The 21,411-nt window shown below is 40.6% G+C and overlaps 1 protein-coding gene across 2 annotated transcripts in view; it reads left to right on the top strand.

The window, feature by feature from the left end:
* Positions 1-21,411, top strand: part of PARP14 (poly(ADP-ribose) polymerase family member 14) — a 49,707-nt gene that overhangs the window by 7,848 nt on the left and 20,448 nt on the right. For both annotated transcript variants that reach the window (XM_060150479.1, XM_060150478.1), the window contains exons 4-11: positions 1,453-1,695; positions 4,431-4,667; positions 9,865-12,086; positions 14,148-14,384; positions 14,922-15,143; positions 17,945-18,023; positions 20,440-20,589; positions 20,904-20,966. In XM_060150479.1, coding sequence (XP_060006462.1) covers positions 1,453-1,695; positions 4,431-4,667; positions 9,865-12,086; positions 14,148-14,384; positions 14,922-15,143; positions 17,945-18,023; positions 20,440-20,589; positions 20,904-20,966 — 3,453 coding nt within the window. The remainder of the gene's footprint in view (positions 1-1,452; positions 1,696-4,430; positions 4,668-9,864; positions 12,087-14,147; positions 14,385-14,921; positions 15,144-17,944; positions 18,024-20,439; positions 20,590-20,903; positions 20,967-21,411) is intronic.

Raw genomic sequence — 21,411 nt, 5'->3', positions numbered from 1 at the left:
GCCATGATAAAACATTTACAAATGTCAGTTCCATTTCTTATTTATTTATTTATTTATTTTTGTATACATCCATTAGAAAAGTGGTAATTTCCTTTTCTAGCATTTTTTGTATGCACCCATCTCCACACAACCAGTGCCTTGAACATAAGGGTGCTAATTGAATAGTTGCTCACAGAATGTCTAAAGATCATAAACATACTCATTATGCTTCATTGCACAATCAGAGTGAGACTGACCTCCTGTATACAGTTAACCCTTGAACAACATGGGTTTGAACTGCGTGGCTCCACTTATACGTGGATTTTTTTCAATAAATATATTTGAAAATTTCTGGAAATTTGAAAAAACTCACAGATGAACTGCATAGCGTAGAAATATTGAACAAATTAAGAAAAAATTAGCTATGTCATGAATGCATAAAATATATGTAGATGTACATATAACATACAAAATATCTGTTAATCGACTGTACTGTTCATGTTATCAGTAAGGCTTCTGGTCAACAGTGGGTTATTAGTAGTTAAGGTTTTGAGAAGTCAAAGTTACACGCAGTTACTTGGCCATGCAGGGGGTTGATGCTCCTATTCCCCGTGTTGTTCAAGGGTCAACTGTATATGTAACTCACTTATGGCCAACGATGAAGCAGAACAAGCTGGCTTGGGTGGTTGCTATTCTGTTAAGTTTGAGGTATACCCATAAATCTCTGGGCCATTTTATCTTCCATGTGCATTCCTTAGTCATTCACCGTAAGTATCCTTTTTCTCTCCAGTGATAGGAAATTATTGCTTTTCAGAGCATAATGTGTTAGGTGATGCCCAAATATGGGCATGGGATAGTCTTGCTCTTCTCCAGTGACCTAAGCAGTAATTCTCCAATTCAAACATTTATTGAGCCTCAACTATATACCATATGCCATCCATACAAAGATGAATAAATATGTCCCTTGCTTTGGAGTAGCTTGGTTCAATAACTGTAATTTGGTGCTGTGATAGAAATATATGTCAAGTGCTATGAAAAACAAGGCAGGTTCCTTAGAGAAACAAGGCAGAAAAGAGTGTAATAAAATTGAACATAATCATCATCATATTAATAGACAATTAAGTACTATTTTTTATTTTAATTATATTAAGCTAAAAGTCCTCTAAGATCTATTTTTTTTAAAAAATATATTTTTTTATTTGGCTGCGTTGGGTCTTCACTCTAGGTGCGGCCCCTGCGGCATGTGGGATCTTATTTCCCTGCCCAGGGATCGAACCCATGTCCCCTGCATTGGAAGGGGGATTCTTAATCACTGGATCACCAGGGAAGTCCCCTAAGATATGTTTTATTTGAGTTAGCCAAGAGACCAGGAAGGGAACAGGGCAGTGTAATTAGCTTATGATAATTTACTTTGCTAAGAACACGGTAGATAAATATAACATCTTGTACCCTTTTTTGTCTCCCTAAAATCAGATGCATCAGAAGAACTAGATGCAAATATCTCTCTCAACAGAAGATCAGAAAAAAAGGAAGACGCCCCCGAAGGATGTGAAAATATTTCCTCTTTGGTTGCATTTGAAAATCTGAAGGCAAATGTGACTGATATGATGCTAATCTTCTTAGTGGAGAACATAAGTGGCCTGACCAATGATGACTTTAAAGTGGAATTAATACAAGATTTTAATGTTGCTGTAGTTACCTTTCAAAAATATACTGGTAAGATCAAAGGATGCTCCATTTGTCAGCCTACTTTGCACTACACTTTGGGATTTGGGACACCTAGATTACGGAACGTTTCTGAAAGCTTCACTCTTTCTAATAGCTAGTAAGAGAGGACTCCAAGTTAATACAGATGCTTTCTTATTTTGAAAGAGAAGCAAATTCGTTCTGAAACCAAATTCTGATTTTTTTAAATAAGTTTATTCATTTTATTTATTTATATTTGGCTGCGTTGGGTCTTTGTTGCTGTGCGCAGGATTTCTCTAGCTGCGGCGAGCGGGGGCTACTCTTTGTTGCTGTGCGCGGTCTTCTCATTGTGGTGGCTTCTCTTGTTGCAGAGCATGGGCTCTAGGCGCGCAGGCTTCAGTAGTTGTGGCACAGGGCTCGGTAGTTGCGGCTTGCAGTCTCTAGAGTGCAGGCTCAGTAGTGGTGTACGGGCTTAGTTGCTCCGCCGCATGTGGGATCTTCCCGGACCAGGGCTCGAACCCGTGTCCCCTGCATTGGCAGGCAGACTCTTAACCACTGCACCACCAGGGAAGTCCCTCTGATATGTTTAATAAGTCAAACTTTATTGCATGAGTTTGTGTGTGTGTGAGAGAGAGAGACAGACAGACAGAAAGACAGAAATAACACACCGAAACAGAAATCTAAAGTCAGGTTATTAAAGAGATTCCAAGCAAAGGACTCAGTGTTTTCCCATGTGTTATCTCATTGGGAGGAGTAAATATTGATCTGTGTTACTAAACTGGACTTATTGGAGAGTAATAATAACAGCAAATACTCATATAGTGTTACTATAAGTCAGGTACTATGCTAAGTTTGTTCCATGTATTAATTTATTTGTTCCTTTCAACAACCTTTTGAGATTATTATTATTCCTCATCTTACAGTTGAGGAGACAGAGACACAGAGATGATAATCAGAGACAGAGATGCTAATAACTGGAAGAACTGGATTTGAACTGAAGCAGCCCACCTCTATAGAGCTTGTTCTCTTACCCCTTTACCATATATTTCCTTAGTGAGGTTGGCTAAAAAGTTCGTTTGGGTTTTTTGTAACATTTTACGGAAATACTTTCATGGTTGTCACATATGCAGGGATGAGTAAGTGCATGTGATGCAGAAAGTGAGTGCTTTTTAAGGTCTGTGTGAGGAGTCTGTGGACAGTTTCTGAGATTGGAAGAGCCATCTCTGGAAGTCAAGGAAATTTTCCAATTCCAAGCCCTCACTATTCCACGGCCATGGCAGTGGAATGGTTGATCTTAATCAACCAGCACAGGTCATGAAGTCAAAATTCTAGTTCCACCATTTAACTAATTATCTGAGGTTGACCACGTTACTACCCTCTGTGTGCTTTACTTTCCTCATCTATAAAATGGGGACAATAATACTTACCTAATACAGTTTCTGTGAGGATCAAATAAGATGGTGTTTGAAAAGCTCTTAACATAGTACCTGAGACATGATAAGGACTCAATAAAGGGAGCTATTATTACTTCAAATTTATGATTATTTCTTATAAAGGTAAAACTAAGTTGACTTGCTTTTGTTCATTGATCAAAAATCTTGATACCTACTACGTGCCAGGTACTTGTCTTGCTGTAGGTACATAGATGAATTTTTTGGTTCCTGCTCTTGAGGAACTTGTGTGGAGCAGGGAGGAAATCCATTCATAAGTGAACAATGAAGATGCAAGAGGAGAAGCTGCTTCCCTCATCTGTGAACAGCAGGCTGTGGGGAATGGGAGGAAAGAGGACACAAGAATGGTGGCTTGGTTTTTCTTTGAAGTTTATACTCCAGCAGTACCAGGCTATCAGGTCTCAGATGTGCTGTGTTGCTACACACCCCTGCTGGTCCCTCTGCCTGAAATGTTTCCTCCCCTTAAATACCCGGTAAACTCTTCTTCATCCTTCAAAACTCAGATCAGTGACTACTTACTCTGGGAATCCTTGTCTGATTCCCAGTATTAATCTTCCCACCTCATTTGATCCCCAAATAGGCCATTTGTTTGCTTTCAAGACTTCCTCCCTCCTGGATGGTGAACTTTCAAGGAGCTGTTATATCCATCCCCTCTATCCCCGGATCCTAGCCCGGAGCCTGTTACATCATGGGCTCACCGTCAATATTTATTAATTTGAAAGAGATAATTGGGCTGAGTCTGGAAGGAGGAACAGGACCAGGGTAAAAAAATTGGAGAAGAGCGCTTTAGACAGAGGAAATTGTATATACAAAGGCAAAAGAGAATGTAGTTTTCAAAATAATCACTGGGTTTTGTGGCAGTGTGGAAAATAAAATGAATGGTCGGTAATAACAAGAGGTGACATTTAGAAATTAGTTTGAAGTCAGATAGCCAAGGGCATTGTAAGCCTAGCCAAGGAGCTTGAACTCATGCCTGCAGGTAATGGGGAGCCGAGGAAGGAGTGAAATGAGGAGATTTGTATTGTAGAGAGTGCATTCAGGTGGTGATGTCAAGGAGGGGTGGAAGGGGCTGTGACTAGAGGCAGGCACACGACTCAGTGTCAGCAGTCCAGGTAACACGTTCCTATGTGCATTGCTGTTCAGAGACTGGAAGCTTTAGGCATGTAGATTCTCATGTGGGAATTAAAATCTTGCATTTAAAAATTGGGTGCTTAGCCTCCCTCCTTTATCTCAATTAATATTCAGTTTCTTCTATATAATATAAAGATATAATCATAATTTTTGATTGATTGATTAATTGATTATGGTTTGTAGATGCCCTGAAATTTGTTGATGAATGTGTCAAGCACCATTCAGTGAAAGAACTTCAGCTTTCTGCAAGACTTCTGGAAGTGACAAAAACAGTCCGAGTTGAAAACCTGCCACCTGGTGTTCGTGACCATGATTTGAAATGTTTATTTGAAAATCCTCGTAACGGAGGGGGAAGAGTGGCCAGCATTGAATGTTTTCCTGACGAGAGTTCAGCACTGATTGAATTTTTCGACAGAAAAGGTAATACCTATTAGCCTAATTTTGTAAACCTTACCTAGCATAATTAAAACCATTTTAATAGATCTTAACAGTTAACAGTTGAATTCTGATGTATTTTATTTTTATCTGTATATATTTTTGTTTTTTTTGTTTTTAAAATTTATTTATTCATTTATTTTATTTTGGGCTGTGTCGGGTCTTAGTTGCGGCACACGGGACCTTTGTTGTGGTGCGCTGGCTCAGTAGTTGAGGCGTGCGGGCTTCTCTCTAGTTGTGGCGAGTGGGCTCCAGAGTGTGTGGGCTCTGTAGTTGCGGCACACAGGCTCTCTAGTTGTGGCTCGTGTGCTCAGTAGTTGCAGCACGTGGGCTTAGTTGCCCTGTGGCATGTGGGATCTTAGTTCCCCGACCAGGGATCGAACCCATGTCCCCTGCACTGGAAGGCAGATTCTTAACCACTGGATCACCAGGGAAGTCCCTCCATATATATTTTTGGAAATCCAAGTAGCAATCCCGTACGTCTGGTATATCATGCTAAGTGAATCCAGTGATTCAAAACTTTAGAGAAGTAATGTCAAGTTTTTGAAAGATATGAGGAGATTCTCTCATGGGTCTGTACTTGTGACAGACTGAAAAATATATAATTCTTAGAGTCTTTGAGATACCGTATTTAAAGAGGTGATCTCTGTTTTAGCTATACATTTGGTAGAAATTCTCAAGTTAACTTCAACAAGATTAGGTAAAGAAATACTCAGAAACACACAGTTCCTATAAAGTATCTTCACTTCCTGCTTCACTTGTCAGTGTCATCATTCAGAAATTAATAGGGGTGGTTTCACATGATCAGTGGACGCCTGCTGGATTGTTCTTTGCAATGACCCTGTGAAAACCTTGCCCAGCTGAACCTTAGGGAAATGTTTCTGAGGGATTCGTAGACATAGATTGCCAGTTCTCTGAGGCATGTGCAAGGTCAGCTTGGAGATTCCACTGATGTTCAGAGGTCAGGGCTGAGGAGTAGGAATTAGGGAGCCGGACTTCTTAGGGAAAGAAGGAACGTTGTGCTTGGGATCAACTGAGGGAGGATGAGATAGGATCATGTGGAATGCCACTCACTTAAAGTAAACTGTTTCATAGGGGTACTTGGAGGAACCTCCTTTCAGCTGTTATGAGTTGGGGAAATTGTGGTGAAGGTATGGTTTGGATTAAAATGGAATGAGAGACCTAGCGTTCCTTGGGCAGAGGGATGAAAGATGAGCTTCTGTTGCGTGTTCTTTAAATCTCTCTCAGGGAAATGTACCTTGGGCCCAGTGGGAGAGCTACATAGAACTGGTACTCTAGAAGTTAACCTCCCAGCTTATGATGGGAGTTGACAACTATGGGGCTTTCGATCATCTTGAGGGCATGGGGCAGTTGGGTGTGTCCTCAGAATGTCTATGTTACATGTGTATGAATAATGATAGGAGCTATTTTATGCAGGTTTATTTTATGCTAGAGCCACACTCGTAGGGCACTCTCAAAAGTTGCTCTTTGCCCTGACCTCTTTGCACCATCTGACTATGTTGACCACACCTTCTCCTCAAAACTCACTCACTCCCTGTTCTCTGTGTCTGAGATACACTGTGTCTGATTTTCCCTTTCTCTCTCTGGCTGTGTCTTCTTATGAATATGACTTACACTTGCACAGCTCTGCAGGGTGCTACCAAGTGCCTTCTCAGACACTGCTTTATGGGCGTTGCTATTATTGTAATCCCTGTTTTACAAATGAAGAAACTGAGGCACCAGAAGGGCCAATAACTTGACCAAGGTTACACAGCTAGTAAGTGACAGAGCCAGGATTTGAACCTGGGTAGTCTGGCCCCATAATCTGTGCTCTTAACTTCTCCACTTTCCCCCAATCTCCTGTACATCTATAACATTAATTTTTCTTGTAGGATATTTCACCACTTACAATGAGTTAATAATGAAGCAAACTGTAGATAAAGCTGAATTAAAAACAGAATTTATTTAGCAATATTGTACTTTATATAGATCATTTGAGAGGAATAAGTTAGGCAGTTTACTCTGAAATTATTTTGTTCAACTTCACAGAATCCAATTCACAAAATCTTAAGGAAGGGAACTCTTATCGAATGCTTGTTGTACATGAGAACTTTTTTTAAAAAAATATTTTATTTATTTATTTATTTGGCTGTGCTGGGTCTTAGTTGCGTCATTCGGGATCTTGAGTAGCGGCATGCGAACTCTTAGTTGCGGCACGCATGTGGGATCTAGTTCCCTGACCAGGGAGCATTGGGAGTGCAGTGTCCTATCCACTAGACCACCAGGGAAGTCCCTACATGAGATCTTCTGCTGTGTTTTCTGCCATGGTATCTCATCACTGAATCCTCCTAAGAACCTGCACAGTTATATCGTTTTTTTTTTTTTTTTTTTTTTTTTTAACAGAGGAGGAAAACAGGATGGAGAGCTTAAGCCACTTTAAGGTGATATCTGTGATGGTTCTTGGGTCAGACAGACCTGAGTCCAAATGCCTGGCTTTGGTGCTTACTAGCTTTGTGATCTTGGGGAAGTTACTTTAACCCACCAAAGCCTCTGTTTTCCATCTGTAATAGAGGGCTCACATTACTACTTACCTCAGAGGAATGTTGTGAGGATCAAATTAAATTGTACCTGCAGAGTGCTTGGCACATGGTGGTACTCACTGGTACTCAGAATCTGTTCCAGGCCATGGTGGGAAGTTGAAGCCATGAGTCTGGGCCTCTGAAGGCCACTTTTTTTTCATTAGGTCTGGCTCCAGGCCTAGGAGCCAATCGTGCACAAGGTGAAGTTATTTTTAACATCTTTTCACAGGATGCTGTTTTAATCCAAGTTGTTACTGGAGTTCATTCTAATTCCCTTCCTGCTTAGACCCCTTGTAGCTGTCTAATAACTAACACAAAGTGAGGAGGGGTTTGGGGGAGAAGAGTACCCCTACACACACACAGGGACTGTCATAGTAAATGTGGCAGGAAGGGGATTAGAGCAGGGACAAGGGATGTACAGGACTTATTGAATCAGAGTCTCTGGGGCTGGGCTCTCTGATGATTGTGAGGATGCTCTTTGTTTGGAACCCTTGGAACAGGGGCAAGAGCATGGGCTTTGGGGTTAGACAGACACTGGCTTGAATCTTAGCTCAGATCTTTACAGTCTGTGTGACCCTATTCGAGTTACCTAACATTTCCTAGCTTCAGTTCTATCAATTGTAAAAAGGGATGATAATAATCGTGTCTCTACCTCAGAGGTTTGTTGTGAGCATTAAATATATGTAAACCACTTAGAATATTGTCTGACACGTAGTAAGCTGTTATAATTATTATTATGTTCCTCCTCTCAGAAGTATTAACAGAATCTAAGTCATCTATGAAATCTAAAACTGTGCAACTGTACAAGATGAAATAAATAACATGATTCTTAGATTAGCTTTGCTTTGAGCTGGAAAGTATTCTTCACACTGGAGCAAACATTATCCCCTTGCTGGTGACCAAACTCTTCTCTCTCTTTTTTTTTGCATTTCACCACTATTTTTTTATTTTTTATTTTACTTACTTATTTATTTATTTATTTTTAACATCTTTATTGGAGTATAATTGCTTTACAGTGGTGTGTTAGTTTCTGCTTTATAGCAAAGTGAATCAGTTATACATATACATATATCCCCATATCGCTTCCCTCTTGCGTCTCCCTCCCCCCGACCCTCCCTATCCCACCCCTCTAGGTGGTCACAAAGCACCGAGCTGATCTCCCTGTGCTATGAGGCTGCTTCCCACTAGCTATCTATTTTACGTTTGGTAGTGTATATATGTCCATGCCACTCTCTCACTTTGTCACAGTTTACCCTTCCCCCTCCCCATATCCTCAAGTCCGTTCTCTAGTAGGTCTGTGTCTTTATTCTCATCTTACCCCTAGGTTCTTCATGACATTTTTTTTTCTTAGATTCCATATATATGTGTTAACATACAGTATTTGTCTTTCTCTTTCTGACTTACTTCACTCAGTATGACAGACTCTGGGTCCATCCACCTCACTACAAATAACTCAGTTTCATTTCTTTTTATGGCTGAGTAATATTCCATTGTATATATGTGCCACATCTTCTTTATCCATTCATCCGATGATGGGCGCTTAGGTTGTTTCCATCTCCGGGCTATTGTAAATAGAGCTGCAATGAACATTTTGGTACATGACTCTTTTAATCATGGTTTTCTCAGGCTATATGCCCAGTAGTGGGATTGCTGGGTCATATGGTAGTTCTATTTGTAGTTTCTTAAGGAACCTCCATACTGTTCTCCATAGTGGCTGTACCAATTCACATTCCCACCAGCAGTGCAAGAGTGTTCCCTTTTCTCCACACCCTCTCCAGCATTTACTGTTTGTAGATTTTTTGATGATGGCCATTCTGACCGGTGTGAGATGATACCTCATTGTAGTTTTGATTTTCATTTCTCTAATGATTAATGATGTTGAGCATTCTTTCATGCGTTTGTTGGCAATTTGTATATCTTCTTTGGAGAAATGTCTAAATAAATTTATTTATTTATCTTTGGCTGCATCAGGTCTTTGTTGCTGCACATGGGCTTTCTCTAGTTGCAGCGAGCAGGGGCTACTCTTCGTTGCCGTGCGCGGTCTTCTCATTGCGGTGGCTTCTCTTGTCGTGGAGCGTGGGCTCTAGGTGCGTGGGCTTCAGTAGTTGTTGCACAAGGAATCAGTAGTTGTGGCTCGCGGGCTCTAGAGCGCAGGCTCAGTAGTTGTAGCGCACGGGCTTAGTTGCTCTGCTGCCTGTGGGATCTTCCCGGACCAGGGCTCAAACCCGTGCCCCCTGCATTGGCAGGCGGATTCTCAACCACTGCGCCACCAGAGAAGTCCCTCTTCTGTCTTTCTTAACCTGGTGGTGATATATCAGTGTTATCAGAAAAACAGAAAAATAGAATTTATTTAACAGAATTTCAACATAGAGTGTTCTTGGCTGGAAAGTAATTATTCCATGAAATAAGGAATCCCTGTGCAGTGTTAATACACATCAGTTTATATTTGAGCACTCTGGGAGTAGTGCTGCTTTTTAATAGCATGTAACATCAAAGTTCTACAAACATTAGGATTTTTTTTCCTCTAGAATAGGAAAGCTTGTTTGCTTGTTTTTTCATCTGAAACATATTACACTGAGATTACTTAATTTCTTTCCTTTAAGTGTTAGACACCATCATGACCAAGAAACTTGACCTCAATAATATGCCGCTCTCTGTGTTCCCGTACTATACTTCTTTGGGCACAGCCCTGTATGGACAGGAGAAGCCTCTGATCAAGCTTCCAGCACCATTCAGAGAATCACTGGATCTTTCCTTATGGAAGTTCTTGCAGAAGAAGAATCACCTGATTGACAAGATAAATGATGAAATGAGACATTGTCACTGTGAGCTAACATTGTGCCAGCTTGGCAGTGAAGTGATCATCAGACCTGCAGCTACCTTAGTCAGTCAAGGAAGACCAAGAATCAAGACCTGGCAAAAAGATGCTTCTACAGTATTCTCTGGTATCCGGTCTAAGTATACAGTGACCTCATTTAAAGTGGATTCAAAAGTATGGGACATCATAAAAGACAATTTAGAAGATGATAGGATTTTGATTGAGTTTGACGCACTAACAGGGATCGCAACCTTAGTGGGGAAATCAGAGGATGTACAAAACATTGAGCCACAGATCAAGGACTTAATAGAAAGCACCATTCTAGAAATGAGAAGAGAAGAGCAAAGTCTGAAGCAAAAACTGGCCATTTCTCCAGGAAGGTATTCACTTCTGTCGCACAGCGGTGTACTGGAGTATCTCCACACGGAGTGCCCAGAGGTGGAGATTTTTTATGATGAAGCCTCTCAACACATGTACTTCAAAGGACTCCCTGCAGATGTGTATAAAGTAAAGTGTGAAATCCAGGAAAAGGTATACACCATGGCTCAGAGAAACATTCAGGTTTGCCCAGAGGTTTTTCAGTTTCTGCAACAGGTTGACTGTGCAGAATTCTCTAAGTCTCTCTTTATAGCACAGAACATTCTTGCAGTTTATGAGCTAGAGGGCACAACTGTTCTCTTAACTGGTGCTTTTTCTGAAGTCCTGTTAGAAGCTGCAAAGCAAATGGTCAGAGCCTTAAAATATAAGTGCATTGACATTGAAGACAGGGAAGTTCTTAACAGTAAGAAATGGAAATGGCTCATTTGCAATTTGCGTAAGAAACACAATTCCTCCTCAAAGACTGTAATAATCCATGAGGTAACTTCAGCAACCACAGCCCAGGTCATCATCACAGGCTGTGTGAGAGAAGTAAATGAAATCTATGACTTGCTTTTTGACTTCCTGGAAAAACACACAAAAATAGAGAAATTGATTGAAGTAAAGCCTTCCTTAGTTATTGATTACTTAAGGGCAGAAAAGCTACTGTGGCAAAAGATAAAGAAGATGAATGTTCAGGTAATTTTTAATCCTGAGAACAAGCGAAAAGGCATTTTACTAACTGGCCCAAAGACCAAAGTCCTGGAGGGAAAGAACATTGTCACGCAAGCCTGGGATTTGGTCTGCGTTAAAAGCTTCCATATTGATAAGCCAGGAGCCAGTCAGTTCTTCCAGGATAAAGCACGGTATTATAAAAGTGAGGTCAGAAGGTTATTTGGTTGTTTTATTGAACTACAGAAGGATGGTGGGCAGAGGTGCTTGTTTCAGACAGATTTAGCCCCTGGAGTCTCGCTGATTGTGCAGCAAGGAGACTTGACCCAGTTCCCCGTCGAGGTGGTGGTGAACGCGGCCAATGAGGAACTCAAGCTCAAGGGGGGCTTGGCGGCTGCTCTTTTAAAAGCAGCTGGCCCTGAGCTCCAAGAAGACTGTGACCAGATAATGAAGACAAGAAAGGCCAGGATCTTACCTGCCTGTGCCGTCATCTCGAAAGCAGGAAAGCTCCCGTACCACCATGTGATCCACGCAGTAGGGCCCCAGTGGAAGAGTGATGATGCCCAGAAATGTGTATGGCAGTTAAAGACTGCTGTAAAAGAAAGTCTCCATTTGGCTGTAAAACACAAGTACCGATCCATAGCCATCCCTGCTATTAGTTCCAGAGCCTTCGGCTTTCCCCTACCCCAGTGTGTGCAGACCATTATTTTGGCGATCAAGGAATGGTTCCAGTGTAAACAGGATGGATGCAGCTTGAAAGAGGTTTACCTTGTGGATATAGCTGAGAAGACTGTTGAGGCCTTTGCTGAAAGTGCAAAAATTATATTTAAAGACACCCTGCCTGATGCTGCTTCCCTGCCCAGTTTACCAGCAGCAGTCCAGCCCAACTTGAGAAAAGATCATGGAAAAGGAGCAAGTCTGGTGTCCCCAGAAGGCCTGAGGATCCTGTTGGTGGAAGGAGATGTGCAGAGTGCTACAGTGAGTGCCCCTGTTTTCAGAACACCCACCAGCGTGCTGGGACTCCAGTTAGCCTGTTGCTAAAGGGAGATTAAGATCAAGGGGAGAATCCCATGCCCTCCATCCCTGCCTTGAAACAGGTTTCCTTAGAAAATTGGGCTACTTCACCAAGGCATTCACTAATTGAGATTGGCCAATTACCCGGGGGAGCTGATAGCATGTTCCGATCACTAGTTTCCAGTAAGTGTGAAAATCCACAATAATACCTAACATTTACGAGGCCCTCTATGCTTTTTCAGTGCTCTTACACCTGTCATATTTTGGCAAATCTAAGGTTAATTTCCTGTCACATTCACTGATAGCAGATGCAGAAAAATTAGAGCATAACACGGGGACGGAAGACAGTAAACTTATCAGCGGAACTGAACCAGAGGGTTCTGAGTTTGAGGGACCATCAGCTCCCAACACCATTAAGAAAATGTAGGGAGGAAGGTAGAAAGTGACCTGGGGAAGGTCTGGGTATTAGGGGACAATTCTTATAGCTCTGCCAGGGGGTGACATGTTTTTTAAAAATACTTAGCATTTAAAGTATTTAAAGATACTTTAAAAAGGTACTTAGCAACCTTTTCAACACAGGCTCTAACTAATCCAAACAGTCCTGGAAGCCCCCTGCTGTGCCAGGTGTTAACTTCCTGAGCTGGGCGAATGTGGGCAGTCCTGGGGCAGGGATGCTTAGGGAAGGCCATTTGCATATTTATTTGGAGAAAAGTCTATTCACATCCTTTGCTCACTTTTAAATTGAGTTACCTTTTTATTATTGAATTTTAAGAGTTCTTTATATATTCTGGATACAGGTCCTTTAACAGATATATGATTTGCAAATATTTTCTCCCATCCTGTGGGTCATCCTCCTGTTTTGTTCAAGTTGTTACTTGGTTTAAAATATTTTTCATTTGGTTTAAAATATGGAAAGAGATTGTAAAAAATTAGATCTCTACTTACAGTAAGCTTAAATCATAATTACAAGAATAATAGCTAACACTATTTACTATGAGCCAGGCACTCTACTAAGTGCTTGACATGCATCTTCTTATTCAGTGCCATGAGGCAGATTCCAGGATTATTATTATTCTCATTTCACAGATGAAGGAATGAGATTTAGAGGGGTTAAATAATTTGCCCAAATCCCACATTTAACAACTGATGGAGCTAGGGTTGGAATGTGCGTTGCTCTATTTCAAAATATTAAAAATAATTTTGTTTCTCATTGAAAAGAACAAGCAAATAAACAAAAATCTCTTTTGGCCAAGGGTCAGTAATTGGAGTGAGTTCCAATCCTCATTCACCTTGAACGCTGAGTAGTAAGACATTCCTTCCGTGCCTTTCACTCCCATAGGTGTGTGCCCTCTGAAGCCAAGACCTGCTCTGCATTACTCCTCAGTGACCCACGTGGGGCAGCTTTGACAATCACTTGGTCACAGTCCCTCTCCTGTCTTCTCTTGGTGTCTTAGTCAAGCCTGATCAATCTGCTCACATTAACTGTCCTGCTGAAAAAGCTCCCATGGCTCTTCACTGCTGCTCGAAAGTCCAGTTGGCTTGGCACTCGAGGCCTTCTGTAGTCTGTGCTCAGAGTAACATTTCTAGCCTGGCTGGCACCATTTTGCTGCAGAAGCTCTCTATCAGGTCAAACTGATCTCCTTGCCGCTCACAACCTGCCATGCTTCTGTCCATGCTGTTGCCCCTCCCGAATGACTTCCCCATCTCTGCCTGCTGCAACTATTCCCACTTCTCAGACACCACATCGCTCATAGTGTCTTTACTAGCCTCTGAAGGCACTTCCTCTGGACTCCTTTGGTGATCCCATACCATTTATGTATTGCTCTTTGACAGCTCTCTTTTGTCCTAGAGTGTTATTTAAATAAGTATCTAATAACACTCTCTTTTGGGGTGGTATTTCAATCTCTGAAAACTTAATCATCTTAGTTGTCCCCCATTGTGCCAAGCCCGGGGGCTCAAATACAGTAATCCTTGATGAATGCTTTTTCTTACAATTTGAAACAAATTGTTGGTTTTGTCTTTAAGACCGATGTGGTTGTCAACTCCATTTCGTCGGATCTTGAGCTCAATAGAGGGCCCCTTTCCAAGGCCCTCTTGGAAAAAGCGGGACAAAAGCTCCAGGAGGAGCTGAAGACAGCTGGACAAGGGGTGGCTGTTGAGGTCGGCACAGTTATCCAAACCAGTGGTTGCAATCTGCACTGCCACCGTGTGCTTCACGTGGTGGCTCCGGACTGGACAAATGACAGCACATCTTCACGCAAGGTGGGACCTGGTTTTAAATTCTCCAGGAAATTAAGTAGCCCTTTGGACTCTCCTTTCAGTAGAATGTAGCTTGAACCCTGGCTGTGTCTGTTCTGTAATAACAGCACATTCTCATAGCCATTTCTTTCAGCTGTAGCTGACTTCTCCCAAGGACCAGTTAATAATAGAAATTGATTACAGTTCTCAACCATTGCTGGGACTCGGGGAAGAATTACTGAAGATAGCACTCTTTAGTGAGGAAGGAAAAGTGAGGGCATGAAGAGTGGAAGAGACTGAAGGAACAGAACAGTAGCTGCTTTGCGTCTTTCCTTCATTGCTGAGTGAGTTTGAATCTTTTTGGAGGGTCTCACACATTCTTCTTTACTTTTCCTTTTTTACTCCTCTGTTTTCCTTTCCCCTTCTGACTGCCCTTAACCTGCCTTTTGTTGAAAGGAAAAAGGAGTAGAGAGAGATCACAGAGTTGCTAAATTCTTGTTCTTTTTGTTCGAACTCTGATTTCCAGGCAAAATGTATAAGAATGTGCTTTGTGCTTTTCAGATCATGGAAAACATAATCAGAGAATGTTTGGAAATCACTGAGAGTTTGTCCTTAAACTCAATTGCATTTCCAGCAATAGGAACAGGAAATCTGGGGTTTCCTAAAAACATTTTTGCTCAATTAATCACCTCAGAAGTGTTCAAATTCAGTAGCAGGAATCAACCCACAACTTTACAAGAGGTTTGCTTTCTGTTGCACCCAAGTGATCATGGAAATATTCAGGTACAGTCTTTCTCATTACTCGTTATTTTGGCAACTGAGCCCTAACGTGTTCAAGTATCTTCTTGGTCTGATAGGTTGTTTCTTTCATGTATTTTCATACAGGAAAGTAAAAGAGTAGTGTGGACTAGTTGCAGCACGGCAAATTTCAAGCACATTTTTGGATATAGAAAAAAATTTGACTTCTTATTAAGAAAAATGTGAAACATATGCAAAAGTAAACCAAATAGTATAATGAAATCCCTTGTACCCATCGTTCAACTTCATAGTTATCAACCTATGCCCAGTATGTTTCATCTCTATCTCCATTTATTTCCCTTCCTCCCATACTGTTTTTGAAGCAGATCCCCATATATACCTTTTACCCATAAACAATTCAGTATTTGTTTTAGACATTAGGATTCTTTTTCAAAAGTAATCTAAGTACAATACTATTTCACACCTAGAAGAAATTGGCAGTCATTCCTTTATTTCATCAATTATCATGTCAGTGTTCACATTTCCAACTGTTTCATAAGTATTTTATTTTGTTTTTATAGCTTGTTGGTTTGAATCAGAATCCAAATAAGGCCCAAATAGTGCAATGGAGTTGACATATCCCTTAAGCCTCTTCTAATCTATAGAATTTCCTTCCATATGAACATAGAAATTTTAATACATAATATAAAAGCTCAGTTGTGGTCCTACAAATAGGAGAATGTCAGAATAAGATACAACTGAAGGCTCAGCACATCCCCATAGGAGTAAGACGGTTGAGACCAGAAATACCAGAACCATCTTTGGTCACAGAGAGTCCATCAACCAGCTCACGTTTGCTGAACACCAGCTGTGAGTAAGCCTCTGGACTCAGCATTATGGGGGAACAAGAGGCATTTAATATGAGGCCATTATTCCTGCCCTGCAAGTCCTTAGAGTCCAGGAGAGTAGATGATATTAATTGTTTGAAAAGTTCCATGATAATGCAAGAATTAAACAGATTAAGGCTAGCAACCCAAGAGATGTCCATAGATCATTGGACTAACTGAATTTTTAGGTCATACTTAATTTTTTTTCTGGATCTAGACACTACCTTTAAATACTTTGGAAGCAAACAAATCTAAATTCTAATCAGACAGCTAAACCACCTGGGCAAAATATGTGGTCCATTTAGTTGGCCTGCATAACTACAGTCATTTCTAGTCAATAAATGCTTTGTGAACAACCTCCCTATGACTTGCATTGTACAAAGTGATGTGGATTACAGAATGGGTATGTTGCATGTACTCTCCCTCCTATAAATCATAATTACTTTGGGAGCTAAGATTTATACACATAAAATGAACTAGAGACATGAAGTGCTGAGAGTTTTTGAATGAATGGCTGAGTTCATTGTAGGGAAGTGAGTCCTGTGACATGGATCTGAACCCTCGAATCTCACTCTTTCTGTGCATCGTCAGCCTTTGTTATCTTTCCTAAAGATTCAAATTCTGCAAGTATTTTGTGAAGGGATTAGTCTATACAGACATCTTTATTGCCATCGGAAATAGTACTGATTCTCCATACGTGGCTGTGACAATTTTTCTCTTAAGACTTTTAAAGACAGTTAAGCTTTGGTCATATTTTCACAAAAATCAGCAAAACTTATTGAAATATTTATAGGTGGAGACTGTAACAGAGGTTGCACACAGCAGCCTATGGTCGGAACATAGCCTTTAGATGTGCTTTATTTGGGCTATTTTTAAAAAATTTGAATCAGTTGCTGGCATTTAAGAACCAAACTTGTCACATACAACTCCAGATGTCCACTGGGACCTAAACATTCAAAAGTTCTGGCACCTTGGACATGGATTTCTGCCTGAACAGTTCGCTGTGGCCAAATGGCAGCTCCTCTCTAGTTCTCCAGAGTCAAACCAGTCCAGCTTTACACCTGTCCACCTTTACACCTGTAGATCACGTGCCTGGTGCCTGGAGAACCCTGGCTCTGTAGTCTCTCCTGGTCCTTCTCCCATTATTGTATCAGCCTTTTAGCCAAGATGTTACTTGTTTTTTTTCCAACAAAATTTCCTGTTGCTTGTTTACAAGGAGGAAGAAAGTGATGATTTTGGGGTGTCACTAACCAGGCAAAGAAATGGAATTCCAGCCTCTTGCTCCAAAAACACTACTCCCCTAGCTGTTTCTCTCCTGGTACAAATAGGAAGTTAAAAACTGAAGTGTTTGGGTCCTTGTGATTGTCTTTCTCTTAACACTGTAGTTTTAACAACAACAAAGTATTTACTTTTACTGATTATGAAAGTAATACATGTTCATTGTAGAAACTTTAAACAATAAAAAATGCATAAATTCTTTTAGTTGTATTTCATCTTAGTCTTCTTTTATATATGTGGACTTTTAAACGTGGTATTATATAATGTAATTTAGTATCATTCTTTTTTCATTTAATAGTATGAAATAAGCATTTCCCTATTCCATTAACTATTCTTTGAAAACATAATTTTTAATGGCTGATAAATACTCCAACATATGGACATACTAAAATTTATTTAACCATTTCCCTGTTGGATTTTTAAACTGTTTATTTTTTTCTCAATTACAAATAGTATTGTAGTTATATTTTTGTTCACATCTTTGATAGTTTTCATAGTTTGTATTTACAGAAATAGAATTTATGAATTTTTCATAACGTAAAAATCTATAATGAAAATACATGATACTCTGAGAATTGTTCTCTCCTAAATATTTGTGCATGTAGGATCAGAAGGTCTGATGAATCAAATTCATTCATCTACAGAGAATTGTAGTGATTAAAACTGTCTTTGTATTTCTAGGCATTCTCAGATGAATTTGCCAGAAGGGCTAATGGAAATTTCATCAGTGACCAAGTTCCCAAGGCTGAAGATACACAAGGTTCAATAAAGCTTTTAAATAGAGAAATTATTTTTAGTTGCTAAATAAATATTCAGTGTTAAGTGAAAAATGATAGGATAATTTTTATGAAAAAAACAATTTGTGATAAAGAAGATAATAAATTATACTCTACACACCTGAGCATGCAAGACACTGGCCATGTTTATGTGATCTGGGGTGAAAGAGTAGGCAGGCCAGATTATATAATCTGTACAATGGGTCTTTAAGTGGTGATGATGAGGCTACTATTTTCTAAGGATGATGTGATAAGTGTTTTCAGAAATAGACACATTTAAAGAGATGATACCAACCAAATGCTTCTCCTCTGTCAAAGCTACTTATATTTGAGTTTATCCTATTTGGAGTTTGCTGGAGCTTGTTAAATCTGAGTATGTATGTCTTCAGATCTGGGGATTTTTCAGTCATCTCTTCAGATATGTTTTTCTGTACTGGTCTCTCTCGCCTCTCCTTCTGGTGCTCCAATAACATGAATGGTAAGCCTTCTGATAATGTCTCTGAGGGTCTGTTCTTTTTTTTTTTTTTTTTTCCCAGTCTTTTTTCTCTTTGTTCTTCAGATTGGATAATATTTATTAATCTACCTCCAAATTCACTGATTCTTTTCTCTGTCTACTATACTATTGAGCTAATCCAGTGAATTTTCGATTTCAAATATTGTATTTTTAAGTTCTGAAATGTCCATTTGATTCTTATTTTATAGTTTATATTTCTCTGCAGAGACCCCTATTTTTCCATTCATTCCAAATCATTTCCATACATTCAAGTGTGTTTACTTCGACCTCAGGGAGCGTAGTTATAGTAGATGCTTTGAAGTCTTTGTCTGATCATTCCAACATCTGAATCATCTTGGGATTAGCTTCTATATTGAGTGTCTTTATCCTTGAGAATTGGTCACGTTTTCCTGGTTCTTTGTATGACAAGCAATTTTGGATTATAGAATGGGCATTTTAAACATCGTGTTGTAAGACTTGGGTCCTGTTAAAATCCTCTGGAAAATGGTGCTTGTTTTGTTTGTTTGTTTGAGCAGGTAGCCAATCAGTTAATGTCATTCTACAAGTTCTGCCTCACTTTCTGTGTGGGCAGTGGTTCCAAGGTCAATTCCATTCTCAAGGCCTTTGCTGTGCAGCTTGGGTCTGCCCCACGTGCACAGCTCTGGGGTGAGCTCAGGGTTGACTCCAGTCTTACACAGAACAGGGGGTCACCACTCCAGCGTTCCCCTTACATTCTCTGACTTGCAAAAGCCCATTTTCCAGGTCTTCTGGCCAGAAGCACAAGGTTCTCTCAGAGTTGAAGCTGCCTGTTCTGTTGCCTCATTATTCTGCGTGATCAGGGGTGCCCTTGGGCAAAGCAGAGGGGGTGAGGGTTGAGGGGAGGGGACCAAATAAACAAAAACACAGGGATTTCCCATACACCACATATACACCTTTCAGACCACAAGGCCCTTTTTCCTGATTCTTCTGGACAGAAATACAGAATGTCTTTCAGAGTTTTAGCTCCCTGCGGTGCCACTGTGGAGTTCTGCAACCGGGGCACCTTGGTACAGGGCCTGGATTTAAAAAGGAAAAATATGGAAAATAATGAGGCTTCTCTGCCATACTCTTCAGCTCACAGGGACCCATATTCCCAGTCCTCTGGCCGCAAAGACAGAGATTCTCTGAGAGTTTTGCTGCCTGTTCTCATTGTGTAGTTCTGTAACTAGGGCCATGCTTGGGTCAAAGCTGGGAGAGAAAAGAGGAAAAATTTCAAAACAAAACAAAACAAAATGGGAAGCAGCACAGGCTGCTCCTTCCTTTTTTTTTTTGCGGTACGCGGGCCTCTCACTGTTGTGGCCTCTCCCGTTGCGGAGCACAGGCTCTGGACGCGCAGGCTCAGCGGCCATGGCTCACGGGTGCAGCCACTCCGCGGCATGTGGGATCTTCCCAGACCGGGGCACAAACCCGTGTCCCCTGCATCGGCAGGCGGACTCTCAACCACTGCGCCACCAGGGAAGCCCTCCTTCAAGTTTTGACTCCTTTCCCCAGTCTGCCTGCTGTTGTGCATGTCTCAGTTCTCAGAGTGGCTTTTTGTTATTTGTCCCATGTTTTTACTTGTAGTCAGTGGGAAAGAAAGGCTCAAGTGGGCTAATTCACCTCAGCCAGCAGCAGAAGGCCATGTTTGATATGTATTATATTTTATAATCCTTTTCCAAAAACAGACCATCAGGGGCTCAAGGCCAGGGCCAGGTTAAATGCCAGAGATCACAGAGAGAGAGACAGAGAGAGAGAGAGAGGAAGAGAGAGAGAGAGAGAGAGGGAGAGAGAGAGGGAGAGATGAGAGGGGCACAGGTGAGAACCATGAGACCTAAGTCATTCTTGCTGTTGTCGACTTGTTACTGAGTCTATTTTTTTTTTCTTGTCAGGTTTATATGGGACTATTTCTAACCCTGATTCAGGAGTGCATGAAATGAAGATTGGGCCCATCATTTTCCAGGTAGCCTCTGGAGATATCACCAAAGAAGAGGCAGATGTGATTGTAAATTCAACATCAAAGACATTTAATCTCAAAGCAGGTACTTGACTTACAGAATTTTGACTAGTGTAATAGTCACAGTAGAGCCTGTGAAGGAGTTGCTATAGCCAAACTGGTTTCTACAACTTTGGCTTATTGCTATTAATTCATCATTTAAAAATTATTTTGACATTGTTTCTCATAATCGGGAACAGCTCTTTTATGAGTTTTTCTCCTTTGTTATCAGAAATACCCAAGTTATAGGGTTCCTTTGATGATGGGGAAAGCATTTAGATAATTAGGCAATCATTCTGATCCAGATGTCCTGTAATTTTTTTTATTCATGTGTGTAAACATCTTGCTTTTCTCATGCAGGGGTCTCCAAAGCAATTTTAGAACATGCCGGGAAAAGTGTGGAAATGGAATGTTCTGATCAAGGTAAGGCACAATGCTATCTTTTTGGTTCTAAGTTTTAAGTGAAGACTGAATAGGGGAAGCTACGGAGGATGAGGAAAGTCCTGGGATTGGGGAGACAACATATTGATCTTAAAATCATACCTTTTACTAAAGAATTCCAGTTGTAGAGAATTAGAAGTGAAAAGTCATCTCACAGTTAAAAAGAGAAGCAAGAAAGATTCATCAAAGTTAGTATTTCAGGAGTTTCTTATTCACATAAAATGCTTTATCTGCCAATTCAGACATTTTGTTTTTTAAACAATCAAAGAGTGGGTTCAAAGTCTAAATCGACATTTCACCAAAGAAGACATGCAGGTGGCCAAGAGGCACATGAAAAGATGCTCAACATCACTAATTATTAGAGAAATGCAAATCAAAACTACAATGAGGTATCACCTCACACCGGTCAGAATGGCCATCAACCCCA

The sequence above is a fragment of the Lagenorhynchus albirostris genome, chromosome 5 (genome assembly GCF_949774975.1).
Source record: "Lagenorhynchus albirostris chromosome 5, mLagAlb1.1, whole genome shotgun sequence".
Lineage (NCBI taxonomy): Eukaryota > Metazoa > Chordata > Mammalia > Artiodactyla > Delphinidae > Lagenorhynchus > Lagenorhynchus albirostris.
Note: the sequence above shows the minus strand (reverse complement) of the source record. Positions and strands in the feature narration are given on the sequence as shown.